This window comes from Rhamphochromis longiceps, linkage group LG7 (genome assembly GCF_057381845.1).
Source record: "Rhamphochromis longiceps isolate RC_006_pf linkage group LG7, R_longiceps_female_GT1.1, whole genome shotgun sequence".
Taxonomy (NCBI): Eukaryota; Metazoa; Chordata; class Actinopteri; order Cichliformes; family Cichlidae; genus Rhamphochromis; species Rhamphochromis longiceps.
In genome coordinates this window covers 47774739-47794360 of record NC_140563.1, presented here as the reverse complement: position 1 = coordinate 47794360, position 19622 = coordinate 47774739, and the positions used below count along the sequence as shown (strand labels likewise).

General features: G+C 40.6%; 1 protein-coding gene across 4 annotated transcripts in view; it reads right to left on the bottom strand.

Moving 5' to 3' along the window:
• Positions 1 to 12224: 12224 nt before the first annotated feature.
• znf618 (zinc finger protein 618) overlaps positions 12225 to 19622 on the bottom strand; it is a 43092-nt gene continuing 35694 nt past the window's right edge. For 3 of the 4 annotated variants that reach the window (XM_085413989.1, XM_085413992.1, XM_085413990.1), the window contains 5 exons: positions 18743 to 18787; positions 18175 to 18252; positions 16287 to 16445; positions 14663 to 15762; positions 12225 to 14320 (listed from right to left, as the gene is read on the bottom strand). In XM_085413989.1, coding sequence (XP_085270115.1) covers positions 13772 to 14320; positions 14663 to 15762; positions 16287 to 16445; positions 18175 to 18252; positions 18743 to 18787 — 1931 coding nt within the window. In that variant the 3' untranslated portion in view covers positions 12225 to 13771. The remainder of the gene's footprint in view (positions 14321 to 14662; positions 15763 to 16286; positions 16446 to 18174; positions 18253 to 18742; positions 18788 to 19622) is intronic. The other variant, XM_085413991.1, reaches the window with a different exon arrangement.

The window sequence follows — 19622 nt, the reverse complement described above, 5'->3', positions numbered from 1 at the left end:
TCTACATTGTTGTGTAGACTGGCACTTAATAGCTGCAAGAACAGTTGTAAAAATATTGAAAAATTAGATATAACTTTTTTTTTTTTACACAAATAATACTGTTAATATTCCACTTCAGCATTCTGAAAACACACAATAACTGTGTGCACTTGCAGATTGACTACATACAACTGTTTTGCAGTACCCTAGTGCTCTGCAATCAGAAAAGTCAACACAACTGGGATATTTGCATGAGCTGTACATGCAAGAGTGACTAAGACTGAAGCCTGTCACAAAATGGACGAGTTCTACTAAAGAATGAACAAAGTCAATATTCTTTCAAGTATCCTCTGTGAGCATTTTACAAGTTTCAAGTTTCACAGCTATGAAAGTTTTCGCTTTAGTAATAGAACCAAGCTTCATTGCTAAACATCTTTGAGGTTTTGTGCTTCATTGGCGGGGCAATATTTGCACTAACATGAACAATAAATGGAATAACTTTGTTCACAATGTTCAGAAAGCACAGAGGTGCATGGAGAGGTCCCAGTAGAGTCATGGCCTTGTGCATGTAGCACTCTGTGGTTTATCTGAATGACTGTCTTTGAAAGGACTGTGGCTGAATGGAAATAGCTTCATTGAGAGCCTGGAAGCATGTTAAATACAAAGCTTGAACATGAACAAATATTTTGTGTGTCAGTGTAAATGGGCGAACACCAGTTAATTTCACATTTACATGGAAAACAGTATACATCCTGCTCTTTGTTTGAATGGCAACTTTTCAAAGCGCTCTTGACTTGCATCAGGTGTTTTTGGTTGGTCGGTTTGTGCGGTGAAACCGAGTTATCACGTTTTAAAGGTGTAGACATTAACAAGGAGGCAAAAGAGCAGGAAACAAAATAAGCAGGACTTTGTAAAGAACATACTTTATGGTCTTATGTGTAATTTGTAATTAGTGTGCTTTGTTGCAAACATCACTGATGTAATGCAAGTACTGGTCCACTAAGAAAGGAAACTTAATGTGTTTAACAAAATGTGCTCAGTACAATGCAAAAAGTCTGTAAGCAGAAAAACACGCTGCAGAATAAGTCAGCAGCGCATAATGCTACATCGAGATGAGCAAACAATAGGCACGTGCTGATTTGGAGTCAACAATGCAACACTGCCCCTTAATGTGTCTGGGCCAAACAATGCAAAAGCCGATTATGCAAATTGGGGTTATCGAGGGCACCACAATGTAACAATGGCACCAAGTTGATTGGGCTGTGCGCGTGCACACTACCCATTCCCCATGGGTTTATTTTTTTCCCCATAGATGCCCTTCCTAAAACCCCCTACCCTGTGGTCTCTTTTGTGAGGCCTCATTAGAGACCGCTGTCAATTGGAAGGACAAGGGTCATGGCACAGGATCAGATTGATCGATACCCCCCAGCATGATCAATCAAGTTGTCTTTTGGTTTCCACCAATAGGATACCAGCTTCTACCAAAACAAAGGGGAGAGAGGGGAAAAAGAATGCCAGAAAGAATTAGGAGCATTAAGAATAGGCAGAATGTAAACAAGCCTGCCTGGCTGAACAGAATCCAGAAGCCTCCTTTTTCCCCCCTCAATTTAGAATGACATTGTCGAGGACAATGTCATTAATGAGTGGCGCTACTCATTGATGAGTGGCCTGCGTCATCGTGATGCACCTGTAATGCCCTTGGGTCTTTCTGTGTTTGCTCTAGATTTGCAACACTTTGTTGGAGATTTAGATCAGTAACTGCACAGTCATCCATTTCCTATGAAATAACAATCGCGCGCACACAGACAATGGCTGTCTTCATCTTCTTTAGTGGTCATTTTTTGAGCTAATATTAGGTTAATAGTGGTACACATTTGTCTTTAATCATTACTATGGAAAAATTCCACTTTTTTTCTACTTCCATTTAATTATAAATCACCTCATTTCACATTTCTAAATTACAAGTCGCAAGCAAGCTTTTAGCATTTGCAGAGTTAAGAAAATTGAAATGATCCATTAGCTTTGATTATCAAACAGTCTTAACAAATGGGCCAGGTTTTTTTAAGGATCCTTTCAAATTAAAATTGCCCAGTGTGTATTTTCAGTAGAGTGCTGCTTACGAGCCAAGGAATTATTCTCCCTAAGGAATAATTCCAGCCACCAAGAAGTTACAAATCATGGAAATGCGATGATGGAATATAGAAAGGAAAGGTGATTAGTGCCAAATCATCAAAAACATACTTTCTTTACCTCATTTCCCGAGCAACACTTTGCATGACATTAGCTGGCCAAGAGCCAGACATAAAGGGCGTGCCGTAATGGGCGATTCTGAGGTGAAAGATAATTCTTTTAAAGCTAGCAGCTATACAACACAGTCATGACATGCAGCATCAAAATGGATTTGGGTTTGCGCGAACAGACTACAGCTTAAAAACAAGAAAAACAAAAGAAGTCTTGAGTCACATGTCGTTTCTTTATATTTTACTGGGAAATGAGATTTAGGTAAGCAGATGCAGTGATTTATTGAAATGTGTTTAAACATACATGGAAATAGACTACATGGGGTAAAAACAAAGATTATACAACTCTAAAAACATTTTTTTTTTTAAAAACCCCACAATTTTCAACATAGCCTGAACTCTGTTTGGGAAGCTTTCTTCAGGAATACAGTACAGCGTTCCTGATTTTTATTTTATTTCATATATATTTTCCTTCCAGACTTAATTGTATTTTTTTTTAAGTGCTCTTGAGCAATATTTCTCCGGGCTCTTTGAAGGTCCTAAAGTTTTTCTTTGTCTTTTTGCCTTTTTTCCCCCCACTCATTTTCAGTCCAGTCCTTGTACCTGACCATTTTTAGAGAAATATTTCTTTGTTCGTTTAATCACTTAATTCTGACCTATAAATCACTTAAACATAGAAAAGGCACTGAACTCAAGACATGAACCAGTGTTGTGTCCACACATAATGGAAATCTGAGAAAGCAACCAATTTAAATTGTATCTTTAGACCCTTTGGTACTGGTAGCCTGCCACAGAAAAACACAATGTTCCAATTTCTTTAGGTGAATCTACAAAAAACGCCCAAGATAACAGTTCACTGGGCTCAAAATAGTATTTTTGCACCAACAAGATGATTCCCAAAGAGCTATTTCCTGAAAACGTTGTCATATCTCACCATGGTATGTAGTGTGTCATTAAAAAAAGCGGAGAGTCGAGGGCAAAAAGGGAAGGAGGACGGAAATACTATTCCATGTTTGGATATATTTTGATATTGCTAGGGATGATGCAATGATCGGGGACCATTCTTAATTTCGTTGTACCTGTGACAATGACAATAAAGTTTCTGATTCTGATAGATACATACTGAAGATATCAAATATATGAAGCAAGATATATGTAGCAAAAAAACTGATAAATAATTCTAAATGTGTCTTATATTTTAGATTCCTGGAAGTAGCCACTCTTTGCTTTGTGTACAGCACTGCAAACCCCTGACCTTCTCAATGAATTTCATGATGTGGTCACCTGAAATGGTTTTCACTTCACAGGTGAGCCTAGTCAGGGTTCATTTGCGGAATTTTTTTGCCTTCTTAATGGGGTTGGGACCATCAGTTGTGTTGTGCAGAAGTCAGGTTGACAGTCTCATTCGACAACTGTTAGAATTCATATTATGGCAAGGACCACTCGGTTAAATAAAGAGAAACGACAGTACGCCATTACTTCAAGAACTTTGAATGTGTCCCAAAGTGCAGTCACAAAACCCAAAAAGCATTACGAAGAAACTGGCTCACATGAGAACCGACCCAGGAAGAGTCATCTCTGCTGCTGAGGATAAAGTCATCTGAGTCACCAGCCTCAGAAATCGCAAAGTTAACAGCACCACAGATTAGAGCCCACATCAATGCCACACAGTTCCAGTAGCAGACACATCTCTACATCAACTGTTCAGAGGGGACTGCGCAAATCAGGCCTTTAGGTAAAGGTAAACGGATGGTCTCTACCCACCATGAAGCATGGAGGAGAACGTGTGATGGTGTGGAGGTTCTTTGCTATTGACACCGTTGGCGATTTATTCAAAACTCAAGGCACACCGAACCAGCATGGCTATCACAGCATCCTGCAGCGAGATGCCGTCCCATCTGGTTTGTGTTTCGTTGGACCAAAAATCATTTAATGAGGTGTGTCCAAACTTTTGACTGGTAGTGTAGTACACGTTTTGCCAAGAAGCTCTGCTTTTATCTCATCATTCCACTTGCTAATTTTTCACAGTGGTTATATTTGCAGTACCCTTCTTTTAGAAATATCATTCACTCTTTTTTTCTTATAGCGGACACATAAAGATTTTAGCAAGTTGTTCTGCATACAATTCCTGCTGTTACCCATGATCCTCTTGTGTTGGATTACGAACATTCAGGTCTTAAAAAGTTGTTCTCCAGGCTTTACAGGCTTCATGAATTTCTCTGATGCTTTTTATGAAGTTGCTGCAATTTCGGCACACTTCACACAAACCAGTCTTTCTTGAGAGGAGCAGGTTTTACCAATAACCACCCTGTATGCATTTATTTATAGGGATGGGTACCTCTTCAGCCCACACTTCCAGTCTCATCTCATTGATTGGAGCACCTCAAGAGGTAGTTTTTAGACCACAGAGGTTCACATAGGTTTACTTCTAGCCTAGACTGTGAAAGTTTAATCAAAGTGTTCAATGAAAGGCATAGAAAGTACAATTTATTTCTCCATTATTAGTTTAGTGAGACTGTGTCTGACTGTCATTGTGATTCAGATGACGCTCACTAGTTTCACCTCACTACTGTGACAATACTGCAAATTGCAAATGGATCTGAACACCAGACAGAATGATCTTGATCAACTCCGTTTCGATTCCCATTTCCTCCTGATTCAGCTGCTGATTACTGTTTCAGCAGTTTCATTTTTAAGACGTTTAAATGGCGCAGCAGACAGAGGAATTACAAACCGAAGGTGTGAGAATAAGACATAGTAAGCCAAGGCAGAAGAGTCCATTTTTCCCCCCGACTTCTCACATTTTGTAATAACTCTCAGACGATATAATATCTTATTTCAATATACTGCTACTTGTCAAACCTGAGGAGCTCTTGGTGAAGGTATACAAGATCATTAATAACAGCATGTGAAGACCAGTGTGAGAAATCCTGAATATAAAAGTTCAGCAAAAGGGTAATGATGTCTTTACTCAAGACAAATAGGGCGGATTCACTGATCCCCAAAATATATGGTCTTCATTAAAAGGGTCTAAAATTCAGATTAGATAATTGTCTGCCTCTTGTCATTGTCTACAGCTCTCTGAGCCTGCATGGAGAGGCTGGAAGTGCTCCCCGAGATCATGAAAACCATTAATAAATAATAATGGTGAGATCAGGGAGACATCACTGGAGGGCTAAATCTATTCCTTAGAGCAAATTTAACCTTGACCTTCTTATCCCAGTGACCAAGCTTCCCTTCCTTAAGCCAAAGGTCAAGAATCATATTTTCAGCCTAATGTGTCCCTTCAAAGCAGACTCGGATCTAAAATATTGAAATGCTACCATTTCTACTGTTATAGGCAGGGAAAGGCCTTATTGTCAGACTCTTTTTGTGCTCCTTCAGAAATAATATTATCTACTCCAACAACGCACCGCAGACACATGCAAGGAACACAGACACTCCTTGATGTTTATCATGTGTGCCAGTAAAGGCATCTAGTTTTCAGTATTTATACCATATTATATCTCACATGGCTTTGGGGAGGGCACAGATGCTCTGAGAGCATCGTGAGAAACCACATCATCCTTTGGACAACTACAGGAAGACTGGGAGCTTGTATATGCCGTGCGTGCCTGTGTGCACATGTGTGCCTGCACAGGTGTGCAGAGGGAGTGAAGCAGGCAGGCGAGCGGACAGGCGCACTGGGTGCCTGTGAGGTCAGGGGCTAGGTGGAGTGTTAGCGGGAACGACACCTGACAGCAACTCGGTGGATGTGCCCTGGCAGTTCTGTACATTCATGTCACTACTGATAAAAGTCAGCACCTGCTGAGCAGGAGAAACTACAGTGGTGGTGCCACCGGGTCCTCCATACAGGACAAGGAGAGGAGGATGAGAACACTTCCTTCCGCCTGTCCTTCCCTGTCCCTCCAGCGCTCACTGAGCAGACGAGTTGCGACAGCTGTGATAGGTATTGGTTGGGCAGGGGTGAAGATGCCAACCTTGTCAGTGCCAGAGGTTGGGAGCAAAGCTACATGCACCACCTGATTCGGACTGGGAAAATGAAACCTGGATGCTTCTCTTGTTGTTGTGTAACAGCCAAGGGCAAAAGGAAGTCTACAGAACTTTCTCTGTTACTAGAAATGTTGCTGGATGGCTGCGTGTGTGTTACCGCCTAAAGTACAGTTATCAACTTAATGAGCTCGTTTTTTTTAAGGGTCTGTGAGAAGAAGTTCAAATAAAAACGGGCCCAAAAAAGTCAAAGCAGTGAAGGTGGTAAACGTAAGTGGGATATAATGATGTTAATTGTTTTCCTGGAGTCAGGGAATTTTTTTAAGGTTCTCTGGAATCCTCTCACTGTCCAAAATTGCTCACATAGAAGGTTCCAAATTGCCCATATTTAGCAATATAAATATCAGCTAAAACTTTATAATACCCACTGTAAATAACCAGGTAGGTGAATAGTTGATTACATTTTAATCTTTCTTATTTAACAGTGCAATAGTAATTATTCTGTAATGCACATGTGATGACCACAGTGAGACCGACTCTCAAATGGTCATATTTATGATGCCTAAACCTAACTGCTAGAAAAAGCAATCAAAGTAAACAAAGGGAACAGGGCACAAACCACAGTCTCTAGGTTCACAGTCTTTAGTGACACCTGCCAGCAATCAGAACTTTATAGGAGCCTGCTACATCTAATATCCAAAGAATGTTTACAGATGCACTACCCAGCATTAAGCAGCATTATGCAGTCATACAGCACTTTCATTCCACTTTGGGTGGAAAAAAGTAGTTAATTTAACAAAAAGTGCATGTCTTTGGGAGGAATTAGGGTAGGTGGAGGAAACTGCCACAGACGCGGCGAGCATTCACACACTCCAACAACAGACAGGCCTTAGCTGACCAACCAGGTGTTTTGAATCAGGAACCTTTTCGCTGTGAGGTGACAGTGCTAACCGCTGCACCACTGTGCTCTCAGTCGGTTATTTAGTGCTTGTTAACAGTGCTGGGAAAACTCACAGTTTAATGCAAAGTCAGTTAAACTTCAAGGGATACCAGTGGGCCAAGTTAGGATAATCTACACCTATGACAATCCTGCCTTAGTGCAAATCAAATCGACAACAGGTGCACAAAAGAGGTGACAAGAAGACCATCCTCAACAGGGAATGGTTTTGCCCATGGTGGCCACTGCGCTCTCCTTATCACTCCACTACTGATTTTTCTCTACTTTTGCTTTTTTGTCAGTGTCCTTGTCACTGCTGGTAGCTTGAGATGGTACATTAAGCCTATTGAGGTTTCAGAGGTAAACGAGTTTCTCCACAATGGCACATCTGTGCGTGCTGTCACAGGAATGTTTGCTGTATCTTCCAGCAGTATCACAACTATGGAAGAAAACACCAGGAGATGAGCCATTATATAGGAGAGACTACTTAAGTTTACCTAGTTCTCCATTAATTAATGGTTATTACCATTCCAGTTTTAACATGACAACCTGCAACATAGATGCAATATAACAAATGCTAACCTTAACCTTTGAAGGAAATAATGGTTGCTGCAACAGAGCAGTAAGTGAGTGGCTCAAGAGTGCGTAAGTAGAGATATTGCTTACCTCTTTAAACTTGAATGAAACAAGTAAGCAAGTTTAAAAGAAACATAACTTTTTCTCTCATTATTTCAGTATGTAGAATATATACACACCTATATAAAACCAGGCAAATGGGCATTTGGGCATCGTGCGTAGAAATGTGCAGCTCTTCTGAAATCGTAGGAAATGAAATGCAGTTTTAGCAAATGTTTGACTTTTGGTTCAAATGCATGGCCATTCCTGAGCCCTGTGTTTGTAGTTCAATTCAACTGAATGTTATAGCACCAAATCACAACAGTCAGATCGAGATGCTTTATATCGTAAAGATCCTACAATAATATGCTGTGCCCAGGGCTAAGTTTTTAATGTTTGTTCATGTTTGTAACATTAAATGCTGGTTTGCACTGTATTGTTCATTATTTAATTCAAACACTCTGCAGTTGATAAAAAGCCACATTCTGCCACCTAGTGTTCACATTCAGGGGGACAGGGGGAAAGACCCCTTTACATTCATCTGCTGCCACATTTGTCATATTCACATTACAACGTTTAAATTCACAATTTTAGAACTTGGCAGCAGTGAATAAACAAGTCGTTTTCTCTCTATATGACTTTTGTGCGTGCGTGCTGACCGCAGAGCAGCCCCCACGCACTCCTCCTTACTTCAGAAAGAGCTGATCTGCAACTTCTCTGTAACCCAGAACAAAACGGAAGCAATTGTCCAGTGGGCGGGTTGTTTTCTACATTTTTCTTCTCCAAATGACTGAAAATGAGGGGCCGGCTATAGAGCAATTGGTGCCGTAAGCAAAAACAAACTTTGCAAGTCAAAGTAGTAATAGCTTGTGGAAAAATATCACCTTCAGCAGAGGGGTGTTGAAGAGAGGAGGTTAGGTTGCAGAGAGTGTGTGTGTGTGTGTGTGTGTGTGTGTGTGTGTGAGTGAGTGTGAGGGGGTTGGTGAGGCACTGGAGGAAGAGTGGGGGAGGCCAACTTGGATGCATATGCTGCAAATTAGGCAGGCAGCCCCTCATGTTGGTAGCAGCGGAGGAGGCAAGAGCGCGGGAGTTTCTGCATGGCTGCAGACTGCTGCTTGCACCTTGGGGGATGACTGACCCGGGTGCGAAAAGAGGGAAGCCAACACAGAAGGCTATGACGAACACTTGCTTGCCAGTGGCCCCCCCACCCCCTCTCTCTTTAGCCCTATACGCAGCCCCTGGGGAACCCTTGCACGCAGTTAAGCAGCCTCTGCATATCCACTCCCCATGTGAGTCTTCAGTCGCTCTTTTCTTTAAACAAGACCTCCTTTCCCCTCTACATGTGTTTGAGGCCTGCCGTCCCCTCCTCCCCTCCCTCGGCCACCGGGAAAAGACTGTGCTTCATTTCGTTCTGGATGGGAGTCTACATTTGTTCTGAAAATAAGCAGGCAGCCTCATTTTGCAGGAATATGCACAAACGTCTTCAAGGTTTCACGCCTGATAAACACAGAAGCAGAGTTCTATTTCACTGCAACACTTGAATACACACTTCCACAAGAAGTACAAACAATACTATCCAGGTAATCTCTCTCCAGTCACACTCACACGCAGATAAATAAAATTTCTGCACCACGGTTTGACACAGATTTGGAGTTTATTCACACATAACATACTACAGTGGGTAATGTATTCAAGAAACATTGAACAGCGCTGTCATATGACACAGGAAAAAAAAAAAACAAAAACAACGAAAAAGACACCGAACCCTTTCTTTGCCATTATATAAAAATAGTGTTGCTACAAAAGTATAAATTAGGTTTACTAATAAGACAACTCAGATCTGACTCTACACAGGAAAATGCTGCCAAAGTGCGATAAAAAGACAAAATGAAGAGAATCAAAACATACTTTTTTTGCGTTTTAGCAGAGTATAAAAAGGAAGAAATACCTGTAAAATAGGATGAAAGCAACACTAATTTCTTAACCTGAATTGATAATAAGACTATAATCCATAGTTAAAACAGAACAGATCTCCATGTTAGCATTCTTATACCACATTTTAACAACCAAACTTTTATTATCTGAATAAGTTAAAATCCTGAAACAAAATAAAACTTACAGCTGATTTCAGTTTTCTAGTAACAGTATCTAAGTTGAGTTTTCTATTATATCAAAACCTTCTGAAATGCTACTGTAGAAAAAGAGGTATAATGTTATTGGTGCTCCCTACTTTATCTCTGAAATGAAGGTGCCCCCTTGTGGCATAAAAACAGCAGTTCTCTTGTATTTACAGAATACATCCTCTGAAAATGGATGATGTCAACCCATTAACACCAGTCCACAATCAGCACAGCTACTCCCACCTTGAAAGGTTAGAATTCAGTCCGGGGTGTCTTAAACATCAACTGAGAGCCAATATGATTCATTTCCATCTGATGACAGACACTGGCTTATAATGTTATATATCAGAACTCTTATTAAAAGCATGCATATCTTAGATATACTCGTTTAATCAACAAAAGAACGCTATTTCTACAGAAAATTAAGTTGACATCATTACGTCAACAATGGCATTTTGTCCCAGAGCATATCCTATTGAAAATACTTATTTAAAAACTCTAAGAAAAAAATCCCTTCATCATTCAGTTGAGGATAACTTGAAACCACAAATCATTGTACAGTATTTTGACTATGTCTTTGACGAGCCTAAATTTTTGTATGAACATCTGATTCCCAATCTTTAAATTACAACACTACCTTCTGAGTACTGAGGTAAAACATTGGATTGGTAATTAAAAAATTAAATACAATTTACAGCAATTTTTCTTCTTCTTCCTCTTCTTTTTTTGATTTTTTTTTTACCAAAATATATAAATATATATATTTAAAAAAACACATTAGATATATTAAGAAAACCATTATGGGGAAAAAAAGCATTTATGAAATACTAAATCAAAGCTTGGAGGTAAGGAGGGCTACAGTCTATTAAAAAACATCTTGTGTAGTTATGAACAGTTTGTAATGCAGAGCCTTTGACCTTTAATTGACATAAGGGTTTTAAAGTTTTAATGCCACTAAAACAAAGATGACAAATGTTATGACATAAGTAAAAAGGGCATTCTGGTGTAATAAAAGAATCCGATGTCCAACCATAATCTGATAACTGCTCCCTCTCTTTTCTTGCGTGTCGTTTTCTGTCATTCTTCACAAACTAAAAGGTTACAGTCACATTAACCTTATATTTAACTGTAAACTGTCCTTCACCAACCCTCGAAAAAAGGACGTGATCTTTAGGTTCAAATGCGGATGATTAGCATCGATCGCTACGAGGATGACGGGGCAGCCTTTCAGTCAATAAGCACGATATGCAGAAGCATCAGAGTAGTGACATCAGTTCCAAATACAGTGTGTCAGTGTTTCTATTGGCCGGAAAAATGAACCGATTCAAGGTCAAAAGTGACACTGAAACAGGAAATGAATGTTTGAATGGACCTGTCGTACACAAGCAGCAGCTGAAATGAACGAGACAATACTGAGAGGGAACACATGTATGTCTGTACCTGAAGTTGCCCGAGGGCTTAAAGTTGGGCAAAGTTTGTTTTTTACTCTTAAATCGTGTAATAAAGTGATATTTAGGTTGGCTGTTAGCATTTAAGGGGCAGGTGATGTAGCCCGAGGCCCTAAAACAATATAAAATCAGCCAAATGACAATTTTCAAAACGAGTCTCTGATATCTACCACTGAGTCATTTCAGTGTACGTTTATACAGTGGATACTTGTTACATGTGGATACTGTGCTACTGTAAAGATTATTACTGACCTCGTGGGAATGAAAAAGATGAAAGCATACATGCTCAGTTAATCTGACATTTTGACAACAAGCACTTTAAAAGTACAGTGGTTGTCCATGAGTCGTCTGAGCACTGGGACACTGCTTTGTTTCCCTTTCTATGCAAATAAAAGAAAAAGTAAATACAATGTCTACAAGCCATTGAAAGGATGAGTGAAAAGAAGGCCATTAAACAGTAATATAAAGGCATGATGTTGGCTCTGACTGTAGGGTTTAAGGTGATTGCATGAAAGAGACTTAAGGCCCAAAAAACAGAGATAACAAACCAGTACTCGACTAATTAGTACCAGAAGCAACAAACAAGATTTACAGTATAGCTTCCATTCATCCAAGTCATTTTAGGAGGTAAAAGCTCAAGTGTATGTATACTAGGATCCATAAAAAAATAAATAACTTGACATATGCATGCGTTGACTTTAGTAAATGCACAAGCAGAATGTGTCCTGTAAAAAATAAACCCTCAGTGTTTCTTCTCTTGTTTGTTGCGATTGGCACTAACTGTATTTGGGGTGGAACGTTTCACAAAAGTCACGGTTCAGTACATACCTCGGCATTGAGGTCACAGTTTGGTTTCTTTTCGGTACAGTGAGGAAAAGTGGCGGTGCCTTCTTGGATATGGTCATTCCTGAGAAAATCCCATTGATTTTACAAACAAATAACTGAAAGAGTTTATCCTTGATAATTAACTGTAGGAGTGTGATGAGAACAGTCGGAAAAACTATGGCCTGTGGATAAAGCTTATTGCCTTAAAACGGGAAACGTGTAGCTCACAAAAGGAAGACAGCATGTATATACGAAATTATAAATGCGAAGCGCATAAGTCCCTACTGACAAGTCTTTTCAGACTGAGCTTAAAAAAAATTTGATTTATAGGCGCAAACAAAGATTTATGCAAGTATCAATTAGCATTTTGCCTCCAAGCGACAGCCTTTCATCTGAGGGAAATGCAAAGGTAAAATGTCTTCAGTGTAAAAACAACTTACGCAATTCTTAATCGGCTACAGAGCTGAGTGATGTAGCCGTACTGGAAACTAACAATGAGATAGTCAAAAGGGTCACATAATGCTGTCACTGCTCGATATAATGTACGGATTAATCACGTTTTTGTAACTGCCTGTTAGGATATGGTACAGCTGATTGAAATCGAACCACAAACAGATTCTAATGTGATGTTTTCCTCTGTGTAGATGTATGAAAATCACTTGTAAAGAAATGTCCACCAAAGATAACGTTTATCATTTCGTCTCTTCTGTGCAAGTCAGTGAGTTTGACTTTTATATCTAGCAGCATAAGACTTGTATCTAGAATGAAAACGTTGGATCACTTTTCTTTACCATTGGTAACATAAAAAAAGAAAAGCATCACACTTGTTTTGTCTGTGTTTTTCTGCTACTTTTTACTTTTTTAAATGAAAAAGTTGCATGCACTGCATGCGAATCATCTGCAGCTACATTTTAGGACACTGATGCAACCATCAAAGTCAACTGCAATGATTAAGCTCTCAGTTACCTGCCCGTGGCTGAATGTGCTGAAAAATAAACATTTCCATGACTTGTGATAATAAATGATAAACCTAGTACACCTATTTGTCAGAGGTGCAATGGCAGTGAAGATCCACCGCTTGATTTTTTTTGTCATACACCAATGAATATTACTTTAGAGATTGTAAAGACCTGGTCAACTTTGACAGTCAATTTTCAGAGGTCTATGACAGGAGCTTCAAGCAATGAATTCTTTACCTGAAAATGTTGTCATCCAGTGAGAATAACAGCATTGTAGCCTTGTAGTAGTTTAGTTAATAGGCTGGAGTAAATCAAATCACTGGCTGTGACAAGACTAAACTCATCCTGCTTATGTGTGCATCCCAAACCGAGGGCAGAGTACCAAACAGGACAATCTTTTGAGAGTTACTGTTCCACCCCTACATTTTGGCCACAGTACTTAACAACTCCATAAAAAATATGTAATACACCATATTGTTTTATGGGTGTTTGCAACCTTAACAATGTGACTTTATCTTTAAATATTTGTCTCGAGAAGTATTTAATGTCCATACACATTTATGTTTACAGTTAGGCTAAACCTAAAATATATAAATAATAGTCTTGAGTCATTGGTTGGAGGTGAAGGTTTGGTTGATTAGGTTAGTTAGGTTTTCTTCTAGCCCATGTTAGAGTGAAGGAAAATTAGTTTGTTCATTTCCTCAGCAGTTACCTGCTGCCTCCTCTTCATAGCCAAGCTCTGCTCACACACAGTCACGCACTCTCTGCGTATGCCCACAGCAGGCACTGCAAGTAGCCACAGTGCCAGGCGAGCGAGCCTGGGGAACTTCTCGCCCACTGTTGAGCTCCAATACTGGAAGAGATCAGGTGCACCTTGGAGGAGAGGCTCAGCCAGGTATTGAAAAATCTCTTGTCTAACTTGGCTTTGGCTGTCATCGTTACCAGACACGGTGCAAGATGAGGAGGACCCGCGTGAGGGGCCACCATTGTTTCCACTTCCCTCTACTCGGCTTATTTTAGGAGTGGGGGGGCCATCGGCGTCCCGCTCGTCACCACCTGAACCTCCACCACCAGTGATACCACCATCCCTAGTTTCAGCAGCCATTTCGCACGCACGAGAGATTATGTCTTCATGCTGGTAGGCTGGCACTGAACGCAGCTTGAGCTGTGGGTCCAGGACCATAGCAACCTGGTGAGCTCGTTCAACCTGGCAAAAAGGTAAAATGATACTGTCAGTACTTACTCATAGAAAATACTCCCTTTATCTTGTTGTTGTTAAACACTGTGTATTGTACAACCGTGGTCCCCAACCCCCGGGCCTCGGACCAGTACCGGTCCGTGAGAGTTGAGGTTGTGGCGCAAAAAAGGTTGGGGACCGCTGTTGTACAATCGAGATGCAAATATCAGGTGAAATGAATTTTATAAAATAAAAACTTGAATTGCTACACAGAACAAGCCAGTTCTAATGTAACTTATTTAAATTAAGATAAAAGAAACATTCATTTAGCAATACAGAAGTTATTAAGTGTAAGGAATACCAGTTTAATACCTTGAAGTTTTCCTTGAGTGCTTCTAGGAAATAGTGGCAGAGTTTGCTAGCTGTGCCGGTTCCAGCCTCTCCAGCTTTGGATGTGAAGAACTTCTCCAAGCGCAGGTAGACGGGCAGCACCTGCTGTAAAGTTGGTCTCCTCTGGCTGCTCAGCTCCAGAGCTGCCAGGCGCAGAGGTGCCAGCAGACAAGCCAGGGTGCCTAGCAGATGCTTGTTGAGACCTTGGAGGAGCGGGGCTGTGGCCTTACTGCGGCCATAAGCCTCACAAATCTGTTCAAAGTGGGCATGGACCTGCAGGAGAGCTTCGGCCATACGATCCCAACAAGGAGGGGTGGGGCATTGTGCAGGGTTGCCCTGTGGACCTTCCTCAGTTGTGCTTGTGGATGTGTTGGTACACTGTTCATCACGGAGAATGAGTGTGGTAGAGGAGGAGATATCTCTGCATGTGGAGAGAAGCTCAGCCAGCTCATGAAGCCCTCGAGCCTGGAGGCTTCGCTTCCCAAGAACGGCCTGAACAACCGCACCGAGTGAGCATCCTGCGCAGCGCAAACATATCCGCCCCCGGCCCCCGCCTCCCAGTGGTGACCCTCCAAATCCTGCCGCCCACACTCTGGGCTCAGAGACATACACAGTGCGGATGTCTGACATCACAAACTCAGAAAGCACGTTCTGCACCCAGTGATGAACCTGTTCTGGCCCTTCCCTCAGCTCAGCCTCCCTTACACCAAGCACGTAACGCTTTAGTCTCGAGCCCTCCACCTGGTAGGCTGTTAGAACGTAGCAAGCGTCTGGGCCAGATGTCTGGGAGTGGCAGGTGACGGCGATGCCAAGCGAAGCATTTGAGCCTAGAGCACACGTGACCTTGACTTTTACTTGGTTGTACATGCGGGGCAGCTGCCGCAGTGCCAAGGCACTCATGTTGCCAAGAGCATCACGGGTTGAGTAGGCACCATGACGAGCACCCGTATCCACTAGGGTCTGTGCCAACTTCAGGAAGTCCTTGCTGTTGAGCACATTTAGCATGCTCAGATCTGAACACATTACCCGTAATAGGCGTTCAGCCACCTGCTGGCGCTCCTTCTCAGGTAGTCCATTATTCTCTGCCAGGACAGACAGCAGATGGATGGTTAGGAAAGCAGAACAAATGATAAGAAAGACAATTAGTGTTTATGTTTCCTTGGATATTCTGGCAGAAACATTAAAATAAGAAAAAGGATATAAAAACAATCAGAGAGGGATTATGACATAGTGTGAAGTCATTGCAATCAAAGGGAAAAGCTACACAGAGCAGACACCACTGCTGCCTTTATTAATCAGAGACATAGATGGCTTCTATGTTAATGTTCCTAGTAGGCTTATTTAATAAACCAATGACATGATGAGAGCTACAGCACGAATGCAACATTACTGTACTTTCAAAGAGCTGTTGGCATAGTGCTTTAGTGCTACACAGAAAACAATCCAAATGTCCAAAATGTTTTATTTCTGTTTATTTTTACTTATTCAGTAGCGATAAAGGCAGAAAATGTTGTGAAAGAGACAGGTATGCAAGAAAATTGCCCAGTGGGATATTACATATGGGAAGCCTCTTAACCACCAGGCTTAATGAAGGTGCGGTACTTACGGGTGAGAGCATGGTTTCTCTGGGAGATACTTTGAGGCTGGATTTGTAGTTTAACTGAGGAATGGGCCTGAGCCTGAGAGCCTCTCCACAGCTGCTCCTGAGGACCCGATACTGAAGAGGTTTTGGGAGAGTCCCCTTTGGTGTGGTTCTCATTATCAGCTGTTGACAGAGAGATGGAAGAGCTGGCTGAGTTGTTAATGGAAAAAAGCACAAGTTAATTGTATTGAGTGGAAGAAAATGTAAAGATTAAAACCATGACACAAAACAACTGTCTTTAAAAGAACCAATAACTTGGCCTCCCTGTGGTTGACAAATTGCACCTTAAAAATAAATACCACAAGTTAAAGAATTATTTTCCTAGTTGTTTCTCATTATAAGATCACACAGCGTTCCATCTATGGTAATTAATTTGCCAAAGTCAATCTCGGCAATATTAAAAAAAAAACCTCAAATCCAACTGATATATAATTTGTTTCACAGCTGAATCTGACTAATAATCATACAATTCCAGCTGAAGACAGGGAACATGATTCATACTTAACAGGATAACTACTTACAGTTGAACACTTTCAACATTAAATATTAAATAAAAAGGCTCAAAGACAGATACTTTCTTGCTTTCCTGGTTTGCATCTTTATTTATTTTTGTGTTAGTAAGTTTTGCAAGAATATTTGGCTTAATTGCTTAAAAACTGATTTTCTTCAGAACTGGGAAAAAAAAAATCAGCATTGACATTTTATGATTAACTGACAACATAAAAGCAGAGCAGAGAATGCAACTTTATTCTGTGCAGTCCTGGGACACGAAGCACACCCCATGATTCAGTAGCTTACAGAACCACTTTTAGCAGAAAGAACTTGAAGTCATCCTTTTCTGCATGACTTTATGTCTCTCACATCGCTGTGAAGAACCTCTGGCCCACTCTTTTTTGCAATATTGCTTTACTTCATTGAGGTTTGCAGGCATTTATCTTAAGGTCCCCCTACAACATTTCAGTTGGGTTAAGGTCTGGACTTTTTTTCAGCCGATCTGTTGCTGCTCTGATTGGTCTGTCAGTATACTGTTCTGCTGCATCATGTTGCAGTTCACAGTTAACTTTATCACACCACAAGCACACGCACAAGTCCTGTAGCTGCAAAACAAGCCAAAATGATACAGGTATATCTGTATCTACCACAGTGTTCGATTGAGGTGTTTGTGCAGATAAGGCGTGTCTGTTTTTTTTGCCAAATGTGGTTCACTTGTGCATTACGGCCAAACATCTCCTCTTTCTTCTCATCTGTCCCAAGGACATTGTGTTTTTGTGGCTTGTTTAGATGCAAATGTCTCGACCTAAGCTGTGCTGTCATGCTCTTCTTAGAGAGAAGAGGCTGTTTTCTGGCAAACCTTCCAAACAAGCCCTACTTATTCAGTCCTTTTCGAATTGTCCTGTCATAAACTTTAACATTTAACATGATAACTGAGGCCTTTATGTAAAGTCTGAGATGTAGCTTTTGGGTTAAACCTTTTCGGATTTACCCCTGGAAAGTTTGTAGATGCAGTAAAGGTGTTTCTTGCAGGACTGCACAGAGTCTAGAGAAAACTCTCTTTTCACATGGACAGACAGACAGACAGACAGACAGACAGACAGACAGACACACACACAGTGACAAATGATGCATCAAATCTTTGCAACACTATTTCCAGCAAACTCAGATCCAGATCTGCAACAACCCTCATTATTGGCAGATATAGAAATATTATGTACAGTAACACGGAATACTAATTAAACAGTGGTGATATGTGATGAATGGCAGTTTTGAATGTATTGCAGCCACTGCTACTGCGTTCACGTTACGTACTTTTTCTGCTGTCGTGCTTTACATGCATTTGTAGTCGTGGACTCACCAGCATGGGACTGCATGTGCTCCAGCAGGTTGTTGTAGAACTGGAACTGGATGCCACAGGCACCACAAGTGTACGGTTCTAAAAAAATCACAAGGCCCAGAAGAGTGTTGACTCTTTGTCAGAGGCAAAAATTAAAATATGGTCTGTCCCTGACGTGCACTGGATTTCTGCAAAATACAGCAGCTCCGAAACTCAGGCACGCCAGTATGTGGTAAAAGTGACTCCTTTTGAAAAAGCATTTATGAAATCTATGATTTTTTTATAGAGATATTTAATACTTAACAATAACAGTGAGCCTAATACGGTAAAATGTTGCTGCCCATAGGAGGCAATGCTAAGTTGTCAGATGTCAGTAAGACTAACAATGGGCATCTTGGTCAGACACTTTCTTGTTATAGTCAAGCCAAAAGAAGAAAAATATATCACCACAATTACATAAAGAAAGATTTTCACTAAATAACAACAGATTTTTAAAAAAAATCAAGGAAAACAGAGAAAATGGCAAAATAAGCAAGGTGCGTGCTTACATGCATATATTTGTTTAAGGCAGAGGTGTGGTTAGACTTACTCTGTGCTGTAGAGAAAGAGGTGGCCACCAGAGGGCTTGGCGTTCCTGTTAACAGGAGGACAGGAGGGGGAGGAATTTAAAACTACAGAGACAGTGGACCACCATCACTCATTTCCCTTCCTCATTTTATCACCGCATTAATATAACTTCATTTATTGTTTATTTTATTTTTATGCATTCATATTGTGTTTACTTTGAATATAATGGAACACAACAGAAAAATAAAGCAATTTACTAAACCTTGGAAAGATAGATAATATTGTATTGATTCTTTAAAAAGCAACTAAAGTGCTCCATGTCCACACCTAAACATTAAAAACATACCAGATTTACATATAGCCCTTATGTTCTTTGACATAATCTTCTTGTTTATGGATATACCACTCAAAATGCTCCTCCCACACTTATGGTACATGTCAACTGAGTGTTTTTATAAGTGAGGAATTGCTTTGCAAGCCACCAGACTGAGACAAAATAGAATAGACTGACAGGTGCCGTCCCTCTTTTCCAGCCTCGTCCAGCTGTGCAAACACTGAGCAAACGCCTGATTGGATGAAACTAACATGGCAGCTTGTTTGCCATGAAGTATTCTCTTCATAAATAAAAACAGTCCAACATATAGGAAAAAGATGTAAGGTGAGAAAGAAACTGATTGCTTAAACTGATTTTAGATTGACAATGGCTACTTTAATGCTTCTCAAGAGTTTTTAGAGCTGCTGTCTCTCACTGGAACGCTTGTATTTGCATAAAGTAGCTTAATTTAACTTAAGCAAATCATGAGTAAGCAACTCAATTTCCTGTCACTCAACACGCAACTCTGCACTGTCAGACAGCACTGCTTTCCTGTGGACATTAAGAGCATCAAGCACCACTTTTGATA